This window comes from Saccostrea cucullata, unplaced genomic scaffold (genome assembly GCF_032062105.1).
Source record: "Saccostrea cucullata isolate Sc308-1 unplaced genomic scaffold, CSIRO_AGI_Scuc_v1 ctg1678, whole genome shotgun sequence".
Classification (NCBI taxonomy): Eukaryota; Metazoa; Mollusca; class Bivalvia; order Ostreida; family Ostreidae; genus Saccostrea; species Saccostrea cuccullata.
This window is the reverse complement of record NW_026924271.1, coordinates 44,359-65,933: the sequence shown is the minus strand read 5'-3', so window position 1 is coordinate 65,933 and position 21,575 is coordinate 44,359. Positions and strand designations below refer to the sequence as shown.

The 21,575-nt window shown below is 33.0% G+C and overlaps 2 protein-coding genes and 1 long non-coding RNA gene across 4 annotated transcripts; 1 reads left to right on the top strand and 2 right to left on the bottom strand.

The window, feature by feature from the left end:
• Positions 1–2,067: 2,067 nt before the first annotated feature.
• Positions 2,068–3,086, bottom strand: LOC134266093 (uncharacterized). Its single transcript, XR_009991893.1, has 2 exons — positions 2,964–3,086; positions 2,068–2,295 (listed from the first exon to the last, which is right to left on the bottom strand). It is a non-coding gene; the product is annotated as an uncharacterized LOC134266093 (long non-coding RNA).
• Positions 3,087–3,667: 581 nt separating this feature from the next.
• On the bottom strand, positions 3,668–10,366 carry LOC134266092 (SITS-binding protein-like). 2 transcript variants are annotated; one of them, XM_062748327.1, is made up of 3 exons: positions 10,305–10,366; positions 8,265–8,451; positions 3,668–7,987 (listed from the first exon to the last, which is right to left on the bottom strand). In XM_062748327.1, the coding sequence occupies exons 1-3, from the start codon at positions 10,340–10,342 to the stop codon at positions 5,990–5,992; spliced, it is 2,223 nt and encodes a 740-aa protein (XP_062604311.1). In that variant the 5' UTR covers positions 10,343–10,366; the 3' UTR covers positions 3,668–5,989. The 2 variants fall into 2 exon arrangements, with proteins under 2 accessions (XP_062604311.1, XP_062604310.1); XM_062748326.1 differs by lacking the exon at positions 10,305–10,366 and adding an exon at positions 9,990–10,089.
• A 5,045-nt stretch (positions 10,367–15,411) lies between these two features.
• On the top strand, positions 15,412–20,718 carry LOC134266091 (protein fem-1 homolog C-like). Its single transcript, XM_062748325.1, has 2 exons — positions 15,412–16,092; positions 19,149–20,718. Exons 1-2 carry the CDS (start codon positions 15,549–15,551, stop codon positions 20,471–20,473), a joined length of 1,869 nt encoding a protein of 622 aa, XP_062604309.1. The 5' UTR covers positions 15,412–15,548; the 3' UTR covers positions 20,474–20,718.
• The last annotated feature ends 857 nt before the right edge of the window (positions 20,719–21,575 follow it).

Genomic DNA, 21,575 nt, shown 5'->3' with positions numbered 1-21,575 from the left:
ATATAAATTACATTGTAATGTAATTTTTTTATCTGTTACATGTAATATACACTGCAGTGACAGTACATATATTTTTACTTTAATGATATTTTTCTATATATCACAAATAACACAGAACATATTATGCAAAGAAAGTAGTTCATTTATTTAAAAAAAAAAAATTGTATCACTGAAAGGTAGAAATACTACAATGAAAGGTTAAACACACTTGCATGCCCAATTGTAAATGCCTTTGTACATGCACATACTACATATAAGACCATAACAAAATAAAAATAATGTAGACGTTCAAGCCCTGCTTGACACAATAAAGGAAAAAATCATGACTGCATTTTAAGAGATTGCACAATAGAATGGAAACATTAAAATGAAAGCACCAAAAGGAAATTATGCTAAGAACAAAATTGTATTTTGATAGAAACATGTAACTAATGTTTGTTCCATTAGCTTTACAGTGCATCCTTAATTCAAATGTTCAGAAATTAATAGTAAATAAAATACAATAGTATTTACCAATACACTGTACACACAAATGTACTATATATAAATTTAAGGTTAGCTGCAGATCTGTAGCTCTCCGAAAAAAAAATTGATAGACCGGAGAGCTACAGTGCCACCCATTGAAAAAGCTGTATATTTATTGCGCACAAAAAAGTGCGCTCGATTTTTGATTAATTCTTACAAATTTTTACCTCAATTGCAAAAAAGGGAAGATTTCAAAAAAATTCTCTCTCCTCTATCAAATTCTCTCGTAGTTGACATCTGAATGAAGCATATTCGACCGAATTATCCTTGAAACCAAAATGCCAGTATAAATAAGAGAAATGTTTGATGATTACAATATCAGGGCCAGGAGGACTATTTACAACAATTATGAGGAATGTTTTACTGTGGAAAGAGTCAAAGAATATGTTAGGAACACACGGTTAGTAATAGTTTGAGATTACAGTTTAAAAACATGGAGAAATAAACCGAGAACCGAGCGCACTTTTTCGTGCGCAATAAATATACAGTTTTTTCAAGGGGTGGCACTGTAGTTCTCCAGTCTATCATTTTTTTTTCCGGAGAGCTACAGATCTGCAGCTAATTTCAGGTAAGCTGTATCCTTTTATGCATGGATTACCTACAAACTTAAGGTTAAATTTTTCTTAATTTCTTACAAAGATATATTCCTTTTTTAAGGGCTATTACTCTGATTTTGATTCCCGATTCATCTGAAATTTTATCAACAACCTTCCCCTACACAAAAGCAAAATGGTTCAAGAAACTGTGGCCTTGACGTGTAATTCGGTAGATTCATCAGAAGAAACACTTATTATAATATATTAAATAAGAACATTTTAGCCATATTTTTAATGCCTACTCCCTTTCCATGTTTCAAGTTTTCAAAAACAAAAAAATCATTCATTACATTACATAATACTATCTATTTAAAAAAAAAACATCCAAAGTGTAACCTCCTTCCCTCTTTTTGTACTGCTTCTGCTGGATTAACCTCGTCTTGAAAATGGGAGTTAAGGGTCTGAATTTGTATTCAATTTAAACTTGGTGTAAACAACTAGAAGACTTAACAAGAGGCCCAGGGGCCACAGCGCTCACCTGAGCACATCGGGCTTGAATTTACTCCCCCCCCCCCTCCAGGCATTCATCATTTGAACAAACTAGAATCTACACTACCTGAGGATGATTCCATATAAATATCACTAATCATAGCTTTGAAGTACTTGAAAAGAAGATTTTAAAAGGTTTCCCTATATATCCCTATGTAAAACTTGGGTCGGCCATTTTGGCCCCACCCTTGCCCCGGGGGTCATGATTTGAACAAACTTGAATCTACACTACCTGAGGATGATTCCACATGAGTTTCATCTTTCCTGGCCCAGTGGTTCTTGAGAAGAAGATTTTTAAAGATATTTCCTATATATTCCTATGTAAAACTTGGGTCGGCCATTTTGGCCCCACCCTTGCCCCGGGGGTCATGATTTGAACAAACTTGAATCTACACTACCTGAGGATGATTCCACATGAGTTTCATCTTTCCTGGCCCAGTGGTTCTGGAGAAGAAGATTTTTAAAGATTTTTCCTATATATTCCTATGTAAAACTTGGGTCGGCCATTTTGGCCCCACCCTTGCCCCGGGGGTCATGATTTGAACAAACTTGAATCTACACTACCTGAGAATGATTCCACATGAGTTTCATCTTTCCTGGCCCAGTGGTTCTGGAGAAGAAGATTTTTAAAGATTTTTCCTATATATTCCTATGTAAAACTAGGGTCGGCCATTTTGGCTCCACCCTTGCCCTGGGGGTCATGATTTGAACAAACTTGAATCTACACTACCTGAGGATGATTCCACCACATGAGTTTCATCTTTCCTGGCCCAGTGGTTCTGGAGAAGAAGATTTTTAAAGATTTTTCCTATATATATTCCTATGTAAAACTTGGGTCAGCCATTTTGGCCCCACCCTTGCCCCGGGGGTCATGATTTGAATAAACTTGAATCTACACTACCTGAGGATGATTCCACATGAGTTTCATCTTTCCTGGCCCAATGGTTCTGGAGAAGAAGGTTTTTAAAGATTTTTCCTATATATTGCTATGTAAAACTAGGGTCGGCCATTTTGGCTCCACCCTTGTCCCGGGGGTCATGATTTGAACAAATTTGAATCTACACTACCTGAGGATGATTCCACATGAGTTTCATCTTTCCTGGCCCAGTGGTTCTGGAGAAGAAGATTTTTAAAGATTTTTCTTATATATTCCTATGTAAAACTTGGGTCGGCCATTTTGGCCCCACCCTTGCCCGGGGGGTCATGATTTGAACAAACTTGAATCTACACTACCTGAGGATGATTCCACATAAGTTTCATCTTTCCTGGCCCAGTGGTTCTGGAGAAGAAGATTTTTAAAGATTTTTCCTATATATTCATATGTATCAATTGGGTCAGCCATTTTGGCCCCACCCTTGCCCCGGGGGTCATGATTTGAACAAACTTGAATCTACACTACCTGAGGATGATTCCACATGAGTTTCATCTTTCCTGGCCCAGTGGTTCTGGAGAAGAAGATTTTTAAAGATTTTTCCTATATATTCCTATGTAAAACTTGGGTCGGCCATTTTGGCCCCACCCTTGCCCCGGGGGTCATGATTTGAACAAACTTGAATCTACACTACCTGAGGATGATTCCACATGAGTTTCATCTTTCCTGGCCCAGTGGTTCTGGAGAAGAAAATTTTTAAAGATTTTTCCTATATATTCCTCTGTAAAACTTGGGTCGGCCATTTTGGCCCCACCCTTGCCCCAGGGGGCATGATTTGAACAAAATTGAATCTACACTACCTGAGGATGTCTTCACATGAGTTTCATCTTTCCTGGCCCAGCGGTTCTGGAGAAGAAGATTTTTTAAAAATGCCATTAATTTTTAACAAATTCATGATTATCACCCCTTGGAAAAGGGCGTAGCCCTTCATTTGAACAAACTTAAATCCCCTTCACCTAAGGATACTTTGTACCAAGTTTGGTTGAAATTGGCCCAGTGGTTCTTGAGAAGAAGATGAAAATGTAAAAAGTTTACGACAACAACGACAACGACGACAGACAACGGACAAATTTTGATCAGAAAAGCTCACTTGAGCCTTCGGCTCAGGTGAGCTAAAAACACAAATAATCTACATGATCTATGTTAAATAATTTTCAAATTAGTGACAAAAGCTTGAAATTTCACAAGGACATATACTAAAGGTAGAATTGGAATATGAAAAATTAGGGCTCTGGACAAAAATGGTAAAAATAAATTCTACATATTCAAGACATGTGCATTTGAGATCATAAAACAGATCAAGTTTATAACTTATTATAGCTGACATAGATTATTAGACATATTATTAACACATCACTGAGTTGAATCATAAAAAAAGATTAAGAATCTGCATATCATTACACTATAAAAAATAAATAAAATTTCAAAAAAATAACTGAACTATTATTCATAGATAACTTAATAACAAAGAACACTCACAATACATAATTTTCTATTAATTAACAATTGCACACATGGTCTAATAATGTGAAAAAACAGCACTGGATTTGTATTTGTTCTAAATCAATTAGGGCATAACCTATATGCAATTGACTTAGAAAACATAATTTTCTTAGCATTAAATGGTTCAATACTTCATTTACAAAATGAGATTTCACACATGTAGTCACTTCATGTAACACTATATAAATATTGCATGTAGTTGAGTGTAACATTGAAAATTTTCACCCCAAGAAAACCATTGTCAACCGAGGCGCAGCCGAGGTAGACAATGGTTTTCAAGGGGTGAAAATTTTCAATGTTACACTCAACTACATGCAATATTTATTATATCATACTGAATGTTTTATACAAATACATATTACAGTGAACCGTGTGCGCATAGATCCCGCGCAGTCGTTATTTTTTGGAATACCACCCGTCGTCAAGCAATGTTGACTGTCGCTACGCAGGAGGGTGTCGTTTCATTATTCAGCGGGTAGTAGTGTTTTTTATCAAATTTTTCTCGACGAATCAGATTCAAGTAATTTACATGAAAGTATAATATTACTACATGTGCACTGTTCAAATCGGAAACTGAATGATAAATTTAAAGTTTGTTTTAAATTGGATTCAAAGCATTGAAAATCTATTGGATGTAACAATAGTTAAACTTTGATATCTCTTACCATGATATCTCAAATACCATGGATATGTTGAAGTGATTTGGGAGTCCCAAACACTTATCATTAAGTAGTTTCCCCTGCATATCTCGAAACCTCAGATCTTTGAGATTACAAGGTTTGACTGTAATTTATCAAGACCATTGTATTGAAACAGAAGCATGCCCCCCACATCTCATATGAAAATTTAGGGTTTTTTTATTAAAACATATCAATCATTAAAGGGGCTGGGGTTGTGGCCATTTTCAGACTATTTTTACCTCCTTTAAAGGAAGAGCTCCATATAAAGATATACAAAAATGACCAAATTTTAAAAATAAGATGTATGAAATTTTTCTTTGCCAAATGATAGTTGACAGCTTAAGACATCATTTCTAAAAAATTAAGATAAATCGGGTGGTTAATTTGTTGACCCCCTAGCCTCCTTAAATGTTATATCTTAATGCATTGATAATATCCTACATGAAAATTGAAGATAACAGGTTGATTGGTTACCTTCAACAAAGATTAATATCCAAATCATTCACCACCTCCAAAGTCAAAGACAAAGGTCACATCCAATGGTAATATTGAACAAATAACTCAATGCTGATAATCAGAATATTTCATCAACAAAAGAGGTAATGTTTTATGAACCAATGATGAGGTAAAATGCCAAGGCCAGCCCAGACTGCAGCATTTGAATACATGTATGGTGTAATCTGATTCACTTTACAGAGAGGTCAGAAGATATACTCACAGTAGTTCACACTCAGCAGATAAATATATTTTAGTATAAATTTACTGATTTCAAGGTAAAGGGTCAAGTCCAATTCCAATGATAACATTTAAAACAATCAAAACTTAATTTTATATATGCAATGATAGAAAATGACTATCAAAAATGAGTCTCTGTCCACAGATGCAGAACAACTTCAAGACAAATGAAAAGTCTGAGTCAACTCAAAAAGATCTTGTATGTTTTTAGAAGAAATTGATCAAAATAAGTCATCCTCAAATTTAAATTTAATTCAGTCAAGGAACTTTGAAAGCAATGCAGAAAACATCCTAACCTGTTTCAAGTATGTGTAAATTTGAATATTCTATCATTAATATCATGTTATTAAAAGCAGAGACAAGTGCAACAGATGAGTAAAATAGTTGAATCATGCAGATAGATAACAATTCATTAACTAGATTTTGCTTCACAATCCAACATCCTTCTTCCAAAATAGTAAACTGAATCAAATTCTTGAGTAATAGCAATAGGTAAAAGTACACAAATACAACAGGCAATTCACTTTCAACTAATCATCGGAAATAGGAAGCACAACTTTTCTAGTAAAGTATGGAATATCGAACAATGTTACACGAAACTTTCGCAACCACCCCCCTGCTGCAAAATTTCTGATAGTTCCATTTCTAAAAATGTACTGCCATACACTTGTGTCAGCAGTCTTAGGCAAATATATGTCCCTAGATCTTTGACCTGAACAGAAAAGGGGGGCTACCAGGTACTCATCTCCAACTAAGAACTGATCAGAAATGGTCAGTGATTCAGAATCCTTAGGATTTAACCACCAGAGTGGCCTTATAAGAGGTTCTTTAGACATTTCCAAATATTTAAGAAAATCCAGTTTCTTATATATTGAGTTATGCAGATCAAGAATGTCCTTTCTTGCATAAGAAAGTAAATTTGTATTTTGCATTAAAGCTGCCATTGGGACTTTTATTGCGGGGATAAATGCAGAAACCTGTAACCATCTTAGGAGTATATCTGGATCTACAGACTTATTCAAAGACAGGTCAAGGGCTGAAATGAGTAAAGGATACCCAAACAGTGACAGCGTAATTAAATTAGGAATACTGTTTGTCATACAAGTCTGTGATGCATTTTTCTCATTTGCATGTTGCTTGAAAAGAATTTCGACTGCAGAGGGTATGCTCTGTGTTCTGAAGGTTTCTTCTTGGAAATTCAGTCCTGTCATGTTATTTAGTAAGTGTAGCCAGTGCCTGTATAACTCCTTACTTCTACTAGGCCAATGTCCTTCTAGCCCATCCACTGATGGGATACTTTGCAAAAAAAACTTCTTAACATTAAAATTGTTCACAATATCAGACAATTCTTTCAAAATAAATGTTTGAACATATTGATTCCCCAATTCCCACACCGCACATTGCGTATTTCTATAGTCCAACAAATATGTTGCATTGCTGAATGTGTTTAGAGCAAACATTTTTGATCTTATTCCAGATATAAAATTTGAAGATTCAAATGATGAAGCAGGAAAAACGTTGTATATCATGTTACATTTTAAATCCTTTAGTTCTTTAAATACAGACTGAAAAAGGTTGACACTTAAATTAAAATCTCCAATATTTTCTTCCCAGCTCAAAGGAATTTCTAACAAACCACAATTAAGGTTATTGATGGAAACGTTATTCAGGATAAAGTTAACTATGCTACTCCTGTCCTCTACTCCAAGGTTCTGAGTATCCCAAACATAATCAAACATCCATCCTATGTCTGTACTGTTGAAAGCAAGAGCAGGTTGTAGGCCGAATGTCTTTGATGTTCCCATGTGAGCTTCTTTGATGGATGTTCCTTGGCAAACTGCATATTCAAGTGAGTTTGAGTTTTCACGGGGAACAGGAGAGACACAAAATTTATTGCTGTTGGAATGGTTGAATGATATCTGAACTGCAAAGTCATCAAAAATATAGAATGTTGTTCCAGTACTTGAGAGCCAATAATATTCATAGATATTACCTATGCCCTTATTGTAGCCAGCAAGAATTGTTTGCTTGGAAATTTGCAAATTCTGTATTGGCCATGTGTTTCCTGATGGGTTTTGTTTATTCACAAGACCATACCAGTGTCCATGATTTAACTCAAAGCAATCCTCTGGTAGAAAGGATGTCAAGTTTTTCCAGCTGATATGGTAACACTGAATTCCATTCATCTGAGTTGACCTCAGAAATACAGCTGTCCCATCTCTAAGAACATAACAGTATTTGTTAGCGGGATCCTCACATTGGTCACTCACTGATGTTTCTTTGGCCAGTGTTTTAAATTCATCTCCACCAAGTTTTAGCTTTAGAGCATTCTCATTCTCTTTAAGGTTGATGAAAAGTTCACGTTCATCAATATCAAATGTGAAGACACCATCTTCCTTTAGGATTTCACCTCCACCTTCATGCAATGTCCAAATTACAATGACACCTATTGCCATGACAAAGAACATAATGGTTACTGCAACCTTCAATACTTTCTTCCTCCAGTTTGGCATCTTCATATTGCTGTCCTGATAAAATAATAAAAGTACAAACATCAGTGTTCGTATAAACTACCGTTATCTGGAAATAAATGAATCTGTATACATGTAATCAATATAGAAAATGACAGTATTCAGTGATTTGACCAGAATTATCAATTTCAGTTCTCTTGATGTTTTTTTTTTTTCTGATACTGGGTATCAAAAACCAAGGATGCTAAACAAAGAAATAAAAACTTGGAAAAGCTTAATATGTAAAGAAACTGCTGTGAAAACTTTTAAATATTAATAACATATATTTGTTTACCTCTGCCTTTACTTCTGTTGACTTAGAACTTGGGCTGTGAGAATTTAATGTGTTGCTTCTCCCTTCCACTCCTCCAGATGTTGTTCTCAGTGAGTGAAGGCTTCCCTCTCCCTTTGTACTCACATACTTTTGCTTGTTCAAGTTATCATCATTTCCAACAGATAAAAGTTTATCATGTTCATGCTCACTACAACAGTAGATCAAATAGATGAATGACATTTTACTTATATCAATCTTTGTTAAGAGACTTCTGATGTATATACACTATACAGGTGGAACAACAACAAGGATTTTACTTGTACTAAGGGACACTTAACCCATTAGGGTACTCTTCAATCCTTTTCATAATTAAAGTGTTTGTCTTTCTGGCTTTTTTTTTAAATTTAGAGTAACCAACTAATGTTATGTACAATCTAATACGTCATTCTTCAAATAAATCTTTGTTTTACTGGATTCTATAGACATATTTTTCCATTTGGGGGGAGACAATCATTTTTTCCCTCCATGTTTATTTAGTTCATTAATTTTGTAAGGCATTTTTTATTTTCATGAATCATCATTTTAATGTAACAGGAAAGAAAGTACTATAGAAAATTTATGTACTATTAAAATGAAGCTAAATCAAATTTATAACATCATAGTCAATGCATGCAGTTGGGTCTGTAATGTCAGTATGTCCATTTACTTCATCTTCCCCACATAAACCCTTGACCGAATAGGCTAAGTTTGACGGAGTTAGAAATGCATTCTCTGATTGGCCTCAAGCAAGTTTGCATGAACCAATCAAAATCGTTGTTTTATTTAAACTGAAACTAAATCGTAAACAGAAAAACACGCCAGTTTTAGTCCCAAGGATAACGTCTTTATCATTAAATAGCCCAGTTAAAGGTTTGTCAGCTTTTTATTAACCCCAATGAATTATTACCGAGTACCAATATTATTATTCTCTGCTGATTTTGTATTAATACTTATAGTGAGGCTATTTAATTGTTAGCCAAATTATGACAGTAAACCCCTTCAAACATAGCCTATTCCGTCAATTTATGCCATAATTTAACACACAAGGCCATATTAAGAATATCTAGAAAGTTGATGAACCTTGCATACTCATTTTTCAATATTATTCCGTCATTAATTCAACATTTTTAGTATATACTATCTACAACATTAATTGATAAATTGTGTTTTAACAGCAAAAATCAATAGAAAACTAGCTGCATTAAATATTCATCATTTTATATCCCAGAGGACATTTTTACCCATTTCATAGCAATTACCTTTTCTTTACGTAGCTATTATATATATCTTATATCTTCAGCTAACACATAGTAGCTATTTTTACCTACTTTTTATAATTTCACATTTTGCGGCACAAAGTGAAACGGCGCAACATGGTGAATACCATATCTTTTGATATAGTCACACTAATGATGAATACTAGAAAATTTTGGTCAAAAAATGATTGCTTTATATAAGCAATTTTACATTAGTTTCTATGCAAAATTGATAATATACGAAGTATTCATTTTTTGGCCGAATTTTTGTCATTTTTATCATCAGTGTGACTGTATATACTTTCGCTCACCATGTTTGATATCATAAATTGTGTTTTAAAATGCAAGTAAAGCAGAAAGTAGGTAAAAATAGCTACTTTGGGTATTAAATATTCAGGTAGCTATTAATAGCTACGTAGGTAGAAATAGTCTTTGGACTGGACCTGTTTACCTTTCTTCAACAAGTTCAACACTCATTGTGTTGCCCTTTTCTAGGATATGATGAATTTGAAATGCCATCATTTTAGTTTTATGTCACTTATACACAAAACAGTGTCATTTAAAAAAATATATGACCATTTATATTTCACATATTCCATTATAGGCCTATACATAATACAGAAATTTTCAACACCAAAACAATGCACACATTGAAAAATAAAGAATTAAATTTGCAAGTTTTTGTGTTTCTTAGCCTAGCCTTCATACTGCCATTTGGTCCTATCAATTTCTATTGATTAAATGCTGATGTAAAGTTGTAAGATACCATAAATTAACTGTGGTGTTTTCGGTCCTTGATCCCATCGTCCATAATGTTAATGATTCTGGGTCGATGAGACGCTTGGAAATTGTAAGACCTTGATCAAGATCAAGGCACGGATCTAAAGATAAAATGTTTGATCTGGTAGGTGGTAATATTTCATGGAATAAAAAAAATGACTGAAAGGGAAGATTCAATAAAATCAAGAGTGTTTTTAATAGGTCCACTTTGCTTTTCAGTGTTGGGGAGATTCATAAAATTATTCTACTTACTAATTTTTCTCTACTGATTTTTTAAAAAATAATTTACAGAATTGTCGCGTTAGTATATATTATGTTGCTAACCTTTGATTGTAGTTAATAAGGGAATGCAAAGGATATCCTTTAATGAGACTTTAAATTCAATTTAAAAAATAAAACAAACATGCATGGATAGGTATATATATAGAATTTTTAACGCTGATATAATCAAATGAATTAAGCTTTCAGTGCACATTCATATGAGGATTCTCTCATAACTTATCTTTCTTTAAAAGAAAGTCAGAAAATATTTTGACTGTATTCAGTAATCATACCTTTTCTAAAATGACCAAAACAGCCGCATACATCACAATTCAAATATACAGTGAAACAAAACACTTCTTGGACAAGTCCTATTATAGCATATGATATAATTAATCCCAATAAAATTACTGTATTAAACATTGTTAAAAACCTGGAATCGATTATTGGTTAGTCTTACCTAGTAAAGCGCACACTTTTCACCTTACTGTCTGCTTCCTCTGCAAACATTTTATTGCAAACAAAGGCAAACAGAAAATCGACATTTTCGTACTGGCATGATTTTCTGGTCTGTGTCTATTAGTTATGTACGTAGACTGCCTAAAAACAATGAATTTGACTGGACCTTACAAAATACAGACCACATGTCTAGGCATAAACTTCAATTAGGAACTTGACACAGTAGAATATATAACGGGAACTATGGAGAAAGTATGGGTAAAGGGGATTATAGCTCTGGAATTTGATTATGTTGGTCATTCCTCGAGGGGATACTTAAGAAAAATCAGATAACAAAACCCTCATAGAGTGCATAACCATAACTGCAGATCCGAAGCTCGCTGGTCTGGAAAAATTGCATGGGAGGCCGATGCATGTCCGTCCCAAATTTTTCAGACCGACCGGCAGGCTACAAATCTTTATTTAAAAAAATTAATAAATAACATTGTAAATTTTGGGTTCGGGCCCCTTATTTTTTGTGATGAGACGAAATGTGATGACTTCAGGTGCAAGTAGTATTCGAGTGGGGATCCGGAGGGTCAACATTACCGCTACGTTGCAAAATATATATATTATGGCACGCCAAATTCACAAAAATGAGCTAAACATGGTTTCACAGTCGATAAACCGGTTGTAAACTATATTTTACGGACTGTAAACTATAGTTCACAACGTTAATCTTTATTTTACATCTGACCATAGTTAAGGCGATAATCTATGTTTCAGAACCGTCAACTATATACTAACACTGAAAACAATAATTTGCGATTGCAAAACATAGATTATTTGATAAATACAGTTTCACGATAACTATAGTTAACGATCTGATAAATATAGGGCGAATTTGTTGCACATAAACTGGTTCGGGTTTTGGTTTAAGGTTTAAAACTAGTTTTTCAAAACATTGGTTTAAATTTCCAAAACTTTACCTCGGTAAAACAAATGAACAGTTTATACAAGATAAGTAGACAAAAAAATGAGAACAACATACATGTATTAACCAAATTACATATGCAAATAAATTTGATAAAATCTTTTTTTTTTGGGGGGGGGGGGGGGCATTTTTATTTATGATGACATAAATTGAAATTATAACATAATTTATATTCTATCACTATGGATTGAAAATCTTACATATAGTTAAAGTGGAGTGTTTACATTTTTATGTGCCTCAAAGATTAATCAAATGAAAATTTGAATTCCTTATCATTTTTTACACAAGGGAAAGTATTAATGCTGTGGAAGGTTTCAACTAACTTTTAAACTCGGATTTTTTTTTCATGGATTCGCTATTTTGTAGCAACTTAAATTTTTTTGCGTTTGCTTTCCCTGAATTTTTTTCTTAACATTTTTATTGCCGGTTTCTGGACATATGTAACCTTTATTTCACTATTCCTTTTTTTTGAAAAGGAAAATTTTAACATATTCTGTTCATTATACAAACACTATTAATTTTCAATATGCAGCATTTATCTTTTATTCTCTGAAGCAAAGGCTATATATAAAACAATGTCACAGAATGTTTTATTTTAACGTCAAAAGATAGTTTGTCCCAAAAAAACAATCATTTATAACTTTTTCTTTGATAAATAGTTTACCATCTTTCATCACCGCCATATTAACGAATACTTTTCATCGCTATATTTAACGGTTGTTAACTATAGTTTACGAATAAACCACCATCGGAGGTGGTTTTGTTGGTAAACATTATTCACATTTGTAAACTGGTTTCAGTTACTGCCAAAACAAATGGAAAATATTTATCGGTTTAACATAGTTAACGGTTTGTAAACTAGTTTAAAACCAGTTCTCTGTTTTGCAACAAATGATAGTTTTCGGTTTACAAAACTGGTTGTGAAACTAAACCCAGTTTTTGATGTAAAATATAATTAACGTTGTTAACTATAGTTTACACGATTTAAGTTTACAGACGTGAATCTATGTTTATCAACAAAATCTATTGTTAACGTTGTAGATAGATTAGCATTCGTAAACTATAGTTAACAAACGTAAAATATAGTTTTACAAAAGAAAAGTATTATTTTATCAACAAAATCTATTGTTAACTAGTTATTGTTAAACTATAGTTAACAAACGTTTGTACAACTATAGTTTACGAATTGTTAACTATTCAAACATATAGTTTATCAACTATGAAAGTATGTTTAGCTCATTTTTGTGAATTTGGAGTGCCATATATATCCAATTCGACCATTTCACTGCTTCTTAATTTTCAACTAAATTTCGGCCCTCCTTCTAGATTAGTCAGAAATATCTGACGTTTACCAGGCTTTTTTTTTAACGATTTTGATATTTTACGTGCCTTGTCCCTACCTCCCCCCCCCCCCCCACCCACACCTTTCCCCCTCCCAAGAATATTACTTTTACCTATAATAAAAACGTCAGTCTCTCTCCCCTTCTTTTGATGCAGTATGATGATGTATATTACTTTATGTATATGTACATAAACGTTTTTATCGCAGGATAATTGCTCCTATATAGCCCTCCTTTCCGAATGTTTTTTATCTGGAGTTTTGGCATGATCTGTTCCATTTTAATTTTTTTCTGGCTTTTCATATACATGTATTTCAGCCGGTTAGAAAATGTATAATGTCATTTTTCTCTGACTGTCCTCTCGCTCCTGTCACCCACTTACGGACTTTTTAGAAATAATGCTACTTCTCTCTGATCGAATTAGTCATTATTATCGAATACTTGACGAATATTAAGAAGCTATCCCAAACTTTTTGATGATTTTTAAGTATATAAAATAAACCCGCACTCTCTAATTTTTCAGCTACTCCTCCTACAGTTTTGGTCTGATTTCAATGTAACTTGGCACACAAGTGGAATATTTCTGTGTATCGGTTTTTGATTTCATCCCATGGTTACTAAAAATAGAATTTTTTTGTGAAAATCATTCAAAATGCTACTTCTCCTACAGTTTAAATCTGATTTCAATATAATTTGGCACATAAGTAGACTACACTAAGATACATAATTCTGTGTATCGTTTTTATTTCGAACCGTGTTGCCGTGGTTATAAAAATATTTTTTATTTAAAATCCTACAGTTTTGGTCTGATTTTAATATAACTTGGCACACAAGCCACACCAAAATTTTGTGTTTTTGATTTTGATGATTTATGTTGCCATAGAATTTAAATTGAAAATTCTTTTTTATTTAAAGACACAGTTGTAGTCCTTTTGCAATCCTTTTAATCAAGAAACTATATATTGCTTTTGTAAAGTTTTAAGTCTTAACCTACTAAAAGTCAAACCAATATTAGCTCTCAATATATAAAATAAACCCGCACTCTCTATTAAATATTTCTGTTACTTTTTTGATCTGTCACAGTTTTCTTCTTCAGTCTTTAAACCGTACTCTTATAATTATATTTATAGGAGGAATACCACACCTAAATTTTGTTTCATTTTTAAAAGTTAATATAATGTACACAATATAAATGTCTAATGATATGTTTTTTGGGTTTTCTTCTTCTTCTTCTTCTTTATAAAGACTCTCTGAAAAAAATACATTAATTGACAGACCGGAGAGCTATTAATTTGTTAAATAAAAAAGAAAATTTTTGATTCTTTCCTCAATTGAAAAAAGCTAAAACAAAGTCATAATTTTAGTTTACATCAGTACGAAGTGTGTTGGATTCTTACAAACCAAAATGGGAGTATCAATAGACGGAATTTTCAATGATTTCAATTTCAGGGCCAGGAAGGCTATTTAAAACAATTATAAACAATGTTTTGTTGTGTAAACAGTGTCAGAATATGTTAGAAATTGAAATATTTTGAAAATGCAGTTTTAAAAACATAGAGAAATAAATCGAAAAATATTTTTGTGCGCAATAAATATACAGTTTTTTCAATGGGTGGCACCTAGCTCTCCGGTCTGTCAAAATTTTTTCGGAAGCTGATCACGATCATTTTTAAAAGTAATATAATGTACACAAATAAATGTCTAATAAAACAATTATTTAATTTGTTAAATAGAAAATTTTTGATGAAAATAAAACACATAATTTTTCCTTTGAATTTCATTTCAATTTCAAAAAATTAAAAATCCGCCCCCTAGAAATTGAAATGAAAATGCGAAATAAAGTGGAAAAATATTTTTGTCGTTTAATATTTCGACCTATTCCGATCAAAATTAAACTGATCACGATCAAAATAAGCGAAAAATGAGTAAAACAATTATTTATTGCCTTCTTTAGGCCTATGTGTTTCCTCTGAGGGTTCTATTCAAAAAATTAAATCCGCCCCCGTAGATGAGCAAGCACGAGTTTTCCCCCTTCGCAACAACGAAAGCGACCTCTTTCAGTTCCTGTCGTCGCCATATTTGTCCAACAAAATGACATCCAAAGAACCATACCATTCCCTGTCCCATCGTTTTGACAAGTGAGGGACCCTCTCTGTCCCGTGAAAGAGCCAACCATAAATAAAGTCAGCTGAAGGTGATGGAATATCGCAATGTCGTTTACAATGCCGCACGAGACGGCAAAATAAACCGTTTAAAAATCTTTTTGGACCACAAGTCTAAAGACGAAGTCGTCAAATTAGTACATGCCAAAACAAATGGAGCCACTCCTCTTATCATGGCGTGTCGTAACGGGCACCTTGATGTCGTCAAGTATCTGCTGGACTTGTGTAAAGCCGACCTGGAACAAGTGGGATGCGTGACCTTTGATGGAGAAACCATCGAGGGAGCACCGCCACTGTGGTGTGCTGCTGCTGCAGGTCATACACCAATCGTGAAATATCTTGTCGACAGGGGATCAGGAGTCAACAAAACAACTTTCACGAATTCCACACCCCTTAGAGCAGCCTGTTTTGATGGACACATTGAAATTGTCAAGTTTTTAGTAGAACATAAAGCAGACATAGAAATAGCAAACAGACATGGTCATACTTGTTTAATGATATCCTGCTATAAGGGACATAAAGAGATTGCAAAATATCTGCTAGAACTTGGTGCTGATGTTAACAGAAAGAGTGTCAAAGGTGGGATAAGTTCAAAAAAGAAATATATATATCATTATTAATAACCAGTAACAATTTTCATTTGACTTGTCAGAATAATCCAACTGTGTCTCCATACAGCTCTCACAACAGTAAGAATTTGTCCAATATACTTGCAATGTAGCAAATCAGAGCGGAATTGCTCAGCAGTAATTGTGAAGAATTCAAAAGAGGTTGTACTGAAAATAACAGGTCTGGCACAATGTCTTAATTAAGCTATATAGCTTAATTTAGCTACATAGCTTTATCAAGCTATTCGGAATAACTTGATTAAGCTATTTTATCACACTTTTTTCTCAATTGTTTTATTTTTTCAGCATGTGCAAAAAGTCGCACCTTGGTGCAGTTGGAATATTAAACTTTGAACTCTTCTGAATACAATGAATGTAAAAATCACTCACCAAATTGTGTCTCCTCAAGAGACTCTGTACTCAAAGTTTTAAAAGTTTGGGGGCTATTGATGAGCAACCACACAGTTATTTCTTGAATGAAATTATAAAGAAGGTCAGTTATGGCAAACAGGATAATTGATTGGTAACAGTTCAACACAATGAGAAGCAATCATACTTATCCACGCCTCACTGCACTCAGTATCAAAGTGCAGTTACTCAAACAATGGAAATTCATCTTTTGCTTTAAAGTATTCAACAACAGCAATGTTACAACTTTCTATAATATAGGTTGTATTTTTGATAGCCAAAAGTATACATATATGCATAGTCAAATACTTGCGATTTTTTAGCCGGGCTTATTGCTCAAAGAGCAATTGCCGGCTTATGTGATCCTGTTCAAGGCAGGATGTTGACCCCATAGTCGCCATTTTAAAGTTACGTGCAAAAATATATGTTCACTCTCAACCGCTTTTGAGATAATACAAAAACTAAATAAAGCAACAAAAATAAAATGAAGTTTTATTATAAAATTTAGATTGACCTTCAAAAGTATATATATATGCATAGTCAAATACTTGCGACTTTTTGTTTATTTTTTTCTTATAAACGTAAAAAACGTTTTTGTTAAAAACTGTTTTTGTTAAAAACTGCATATAAATAGCTTTATTAAGCTATTTTAAATAGCTTAATAAAGCTATATAGCTTAATCAAGCGATTGTGCTGGACCTGAATAACTACCAAATTAATCAAAACAAACCTTTTAGAGATTGTACATGCCTTTGATCCCAATAAATAATCTGTATAAAGACGAAAATTCAAATAATTTTCTGAAGGTTTTATCTTGCTCCAAATTAACATGCCATGTTTACAATCGGAACTCTCTGGATTGTTATTGCCCCTGTTTATTTTGCTACATTGCAAATACATGGAATGAATTCTATAATTAAACTGGGTCGGTGGGACAATATTGGTTTAATGATGGTACGTTCTATAATGAATTTATAGAGGAAATCTTGTAGCTGCTTTACTGCAAAAGGACAATATCCACAAGACACTGTTTCACTTAGATACAGACATGTAGAGCTGAAACGGATGTTCGAACATTCACGGATGAATAGTTTTTCACGAATATTCAAATGGAAAATTTGTATTCGAATATTCATTCACATGTGTAATACCCATATTTCATGCAATAAATTGCACATCCACTGAGTTTTTGAAAAGGGTGGAAAAAGAAGCATTTCTCTCCAAACGAAAGAAAATACATGTATAAGGCAGGTTGTAAACTTTGTCCACATTGTACTACTGGCCTGATAAAGGCACGACGTCAAATTTATTTTATCATCTTCAAGGCAAACATTCATCAGCCTCATGTATCTCTGATCTAGGCTTATGACGATGACCGCCATGATTTTCACCATCGAAAATAGTGAAAGATTTATACTGTGTGGAGAAAAATATTCTGAATTAACAAATAGAATTATTTATAATTTATGAAGATTTATAATTTATTTATTAATTTATTGATTTATAAATAATTGCAGAATTTATTTATGAAAAATTTACATTATGTTATATTTTTTTGAGAATGTTACATTTTAAATTTAAACATAGTTTAAATGAATTTACAGGACATTTTCTGTTTTATTTATATAACAGTACAATATGGCAAGCACCTGCTGGTTTGGTGACTGAGCGTATTACATAATCGGAATGTAATACAGTGAACTAATTTTAGGAAGTAAAGAGGCTTTATGATTGTTTATTCTTTTTCTAATTTAGTTTTTTTTTTTGAAAATATTAAAACGCAAGTCTTAATGTACATTGTGTCTAACAATATTGAAAAGACGTACGTTTATATCTTACACCTATCGTATACATAGATATATAGTAATAAACAATAGGATTTACTGCAAGTATATGAAAAGGCATAATAACATCTTTATTTAATTACCGAATGTTCAAATAGGATTCGAATAACAGTCACAAATATTCGATTATTGATTTATGATATTCGTTTCAGCTCTACAGACATATCAGTATCATGTGTGTGTGCTGTCCATGTGTAGTACTTTGCAATACAGTATTTATTCATGAATGGAACATTTCATTTTTGTAAGATGAGTATAACCTGAGAAAATACCTTGAGGCATAGTGAAAACAATGACAAGATTTGACTAACCCTCAGATATACAGTGTAATAACAGCATAGGAGACAGTGTGAGATAAATGGTCAAACATATTTTTATTTAATACATATAATTTAGAGAGGAAAAATACTATGTGTTCATATACATGTACAGTGTAATAACAGTAAAAAAAAAAAAAAAAGATAAGTTAAGCCTATATAGGAACATCATTTTACTGAACATTTTTACTTTTTGTACAATTTTTTTTTTTCCAAAGTTGATTTTAAAAAAAAACTAACAAAAAAATGGTCTTAATCAAATGCATATTTTTATTTAATACATATAATAATTAATGTTCAATAAAAAATATTTGCTTAACGAAGGAAAATTAGAAATAATGATATTGATCATTGTTTGTACATGCATCTATATCAAACATTTACCATGATATTTTTAATATTATTATTTAGTTGTTATCTTGAATTATGAAAACTGATTTTTAAAAATTTGTTTGTAGGTAACACAGCCTTGCATGATTGTGCTGAATCAGGAAGTCTGGATATAATGAAAATGCTGCTCAAATATAATGCAGTGATGGAAAAAGATGCATATGGCATGACTCCTTTACTTGCAGCCAGTGTAGCAGGTTATTCAAAAATAGTTGAATACCTTATCACTAGACACGACTGTGATAGGCAAGAAAAAATTGATGCACTAGAACTTTTAGGAGCAACTTATGTTGATAAAAAAAGAGACATGCTGGGTGCGATTAGTTTCTGGAGATCTGCAATGGAAGAGAGATTTTCAAGTCCCCATTCCCCAGTGCCCAAACCTTCCTCTGGGTCACAAGTTCCTGCATATGAAAATGCTAAAGAGGTGGTGTCATTAGAACAACTAGATGAACTTGCATCTGATCCAGATAACATGAGAATGCAAGCGTTACTTGTACGGGAGAGGATACTTGGCCCAGCCCATCCAGACACCTCATACTACATCAGATATCGAGGGGCCCTGTATGCAGACATGGGGAATTTCGATCGCTGTATAATGCTTTGGATGTATGCCTTAGACATGCAGCAAAATGTGTTGGAGGCTCTCAGTCCAATGACTCAGAGCAGTTTCTTGTCTTTCGCTGAACTTTTTTCCTTCATGACAACTGAATGGAGAAATCGACCTGCACATCCTGTGGCATTTCGTGATATAATGGATGTCCTATTGCGCGCCATCAAGGAATTAGGCCAAGGTCAAGATCACCTGATGAAGATGTCTATACCAGATCGGGATTTAAGTCACTTCAACAAACTCCTAATCATAATAATGCATATTCTGTGTTTAATGTGTCGTCTCCAAAAGTCTTTGAAACCAGAAGAAGAGCATGAACTGAAACAAGTGGTTTACAAACTAGTTCAGATGAATCCACGAGGCACCAAAGGCTACACCCCCCTCCATCTGGCCTGTTCAAAAGATACCACCAATGTTGGACGATATCCAGTTTGTTCCTTTCCCTCTGCAGAAGTTGCTCAGCTTCTCATTGAAGTTGGAGCAAATGTGAATGCTGTGGACATTGATAAAAATTCTCCCCTGCACGTTGCTGCAGCTAATCGACCTTGTCGGTCAGAAGTGATCCGTACATTGCTGAAGAATGGTTGTCATTTAGACATGTGCAACGGAGATAGGAAAACAGCTATGCAACTGATTAGGGGAATGAGTATAAATGATATTGTGTCTCCACTGAATTATTTATCTTTACAGTGTTTATCAGCACGTAAGATTGTTAAGTGTAATATCCCATTTAAAGGACATATTCCTCAAAAACTGGAATCCTTTATTCTTATGCATTGATGATAATGGAAAAAGTTTATGTAAAGGGTGAAAAAAGAGAATCATAAATCTCTTTAAAACACAGGAAAATGTTGGTTTTTTTTAGAAAGAAAACTGTTGTAAAATGAGTTTATATTTTTTACATTTTGAATTGAAAATTGTAGCAAGTTTTATGTTTGGATAAAACACAAAATTATACGGATATTTAAGAAATACTATTTATATTTCTGTATGTTCTTATCATCAAGAATACTTTTATATGGAGTACAAATTTGCATACATTTAATTTTCTGAAAAATAAATTACCAATTGTAAACAAAGCAGTGGTCATTCGCAAAATTTTGAAACGTAAAATTTAATCAACAGCATTTTGATTCGAATTTGCAAAATAAAATCGACGTAAAAATTTCCAGATTTACGGTATATGGAGTACATATACATTTGGTGAAGATAAAATTGTAAGGTTTGAGGAATCTTTGTTAAATTTTTCAGTATTCTTACAATATTTGATCAATGACTTGCAAATTTAGCCTTTAAAACCCCATAAAACAAACCTATTTGATTTGAATTGTTAATTTATGTTTGTTAAAAAATATGTTTTATTATAAAATCAAAACTTATACAAATCATTCCATTTGGATGCATGGATTGTAACAATAAACCTTTTTCTTTTTTGGTTTGAATGACCCCAGTTTCTTTGAGTTTTATTATTTTGCTCATTGAAAAGAAATCAAAATACATGTAATAGGGTTTTGGTATTTATTTGAGATGCTGTGTTAGTAAAATATCTCATTTCATTGAGGATTTGAATGTTCATAGATACAGTTACACAACTGTATAAAATCAGTCTGAAATTTGACAGGCATACCTCAAATTTACACTAGTAGTTCCAAGCAAAAAATAGATCTTTGTTTTAAACAAACGAAATTTGTGAATGACAACATTTTGTTTGACTTTAATAATAGAAGTTGCATGACAGTCAACTTTGACATATTTTTAGTTCATTTGTTTCAAAGGCTCAAGTGAATTTTTCTGATTGAAATTTGTCCATTGATATTTGAGTTGGCAATGACATCATCATAAACTTTTCACATTTTCCTCTTCTTCTCCAGAATCAGTAGAC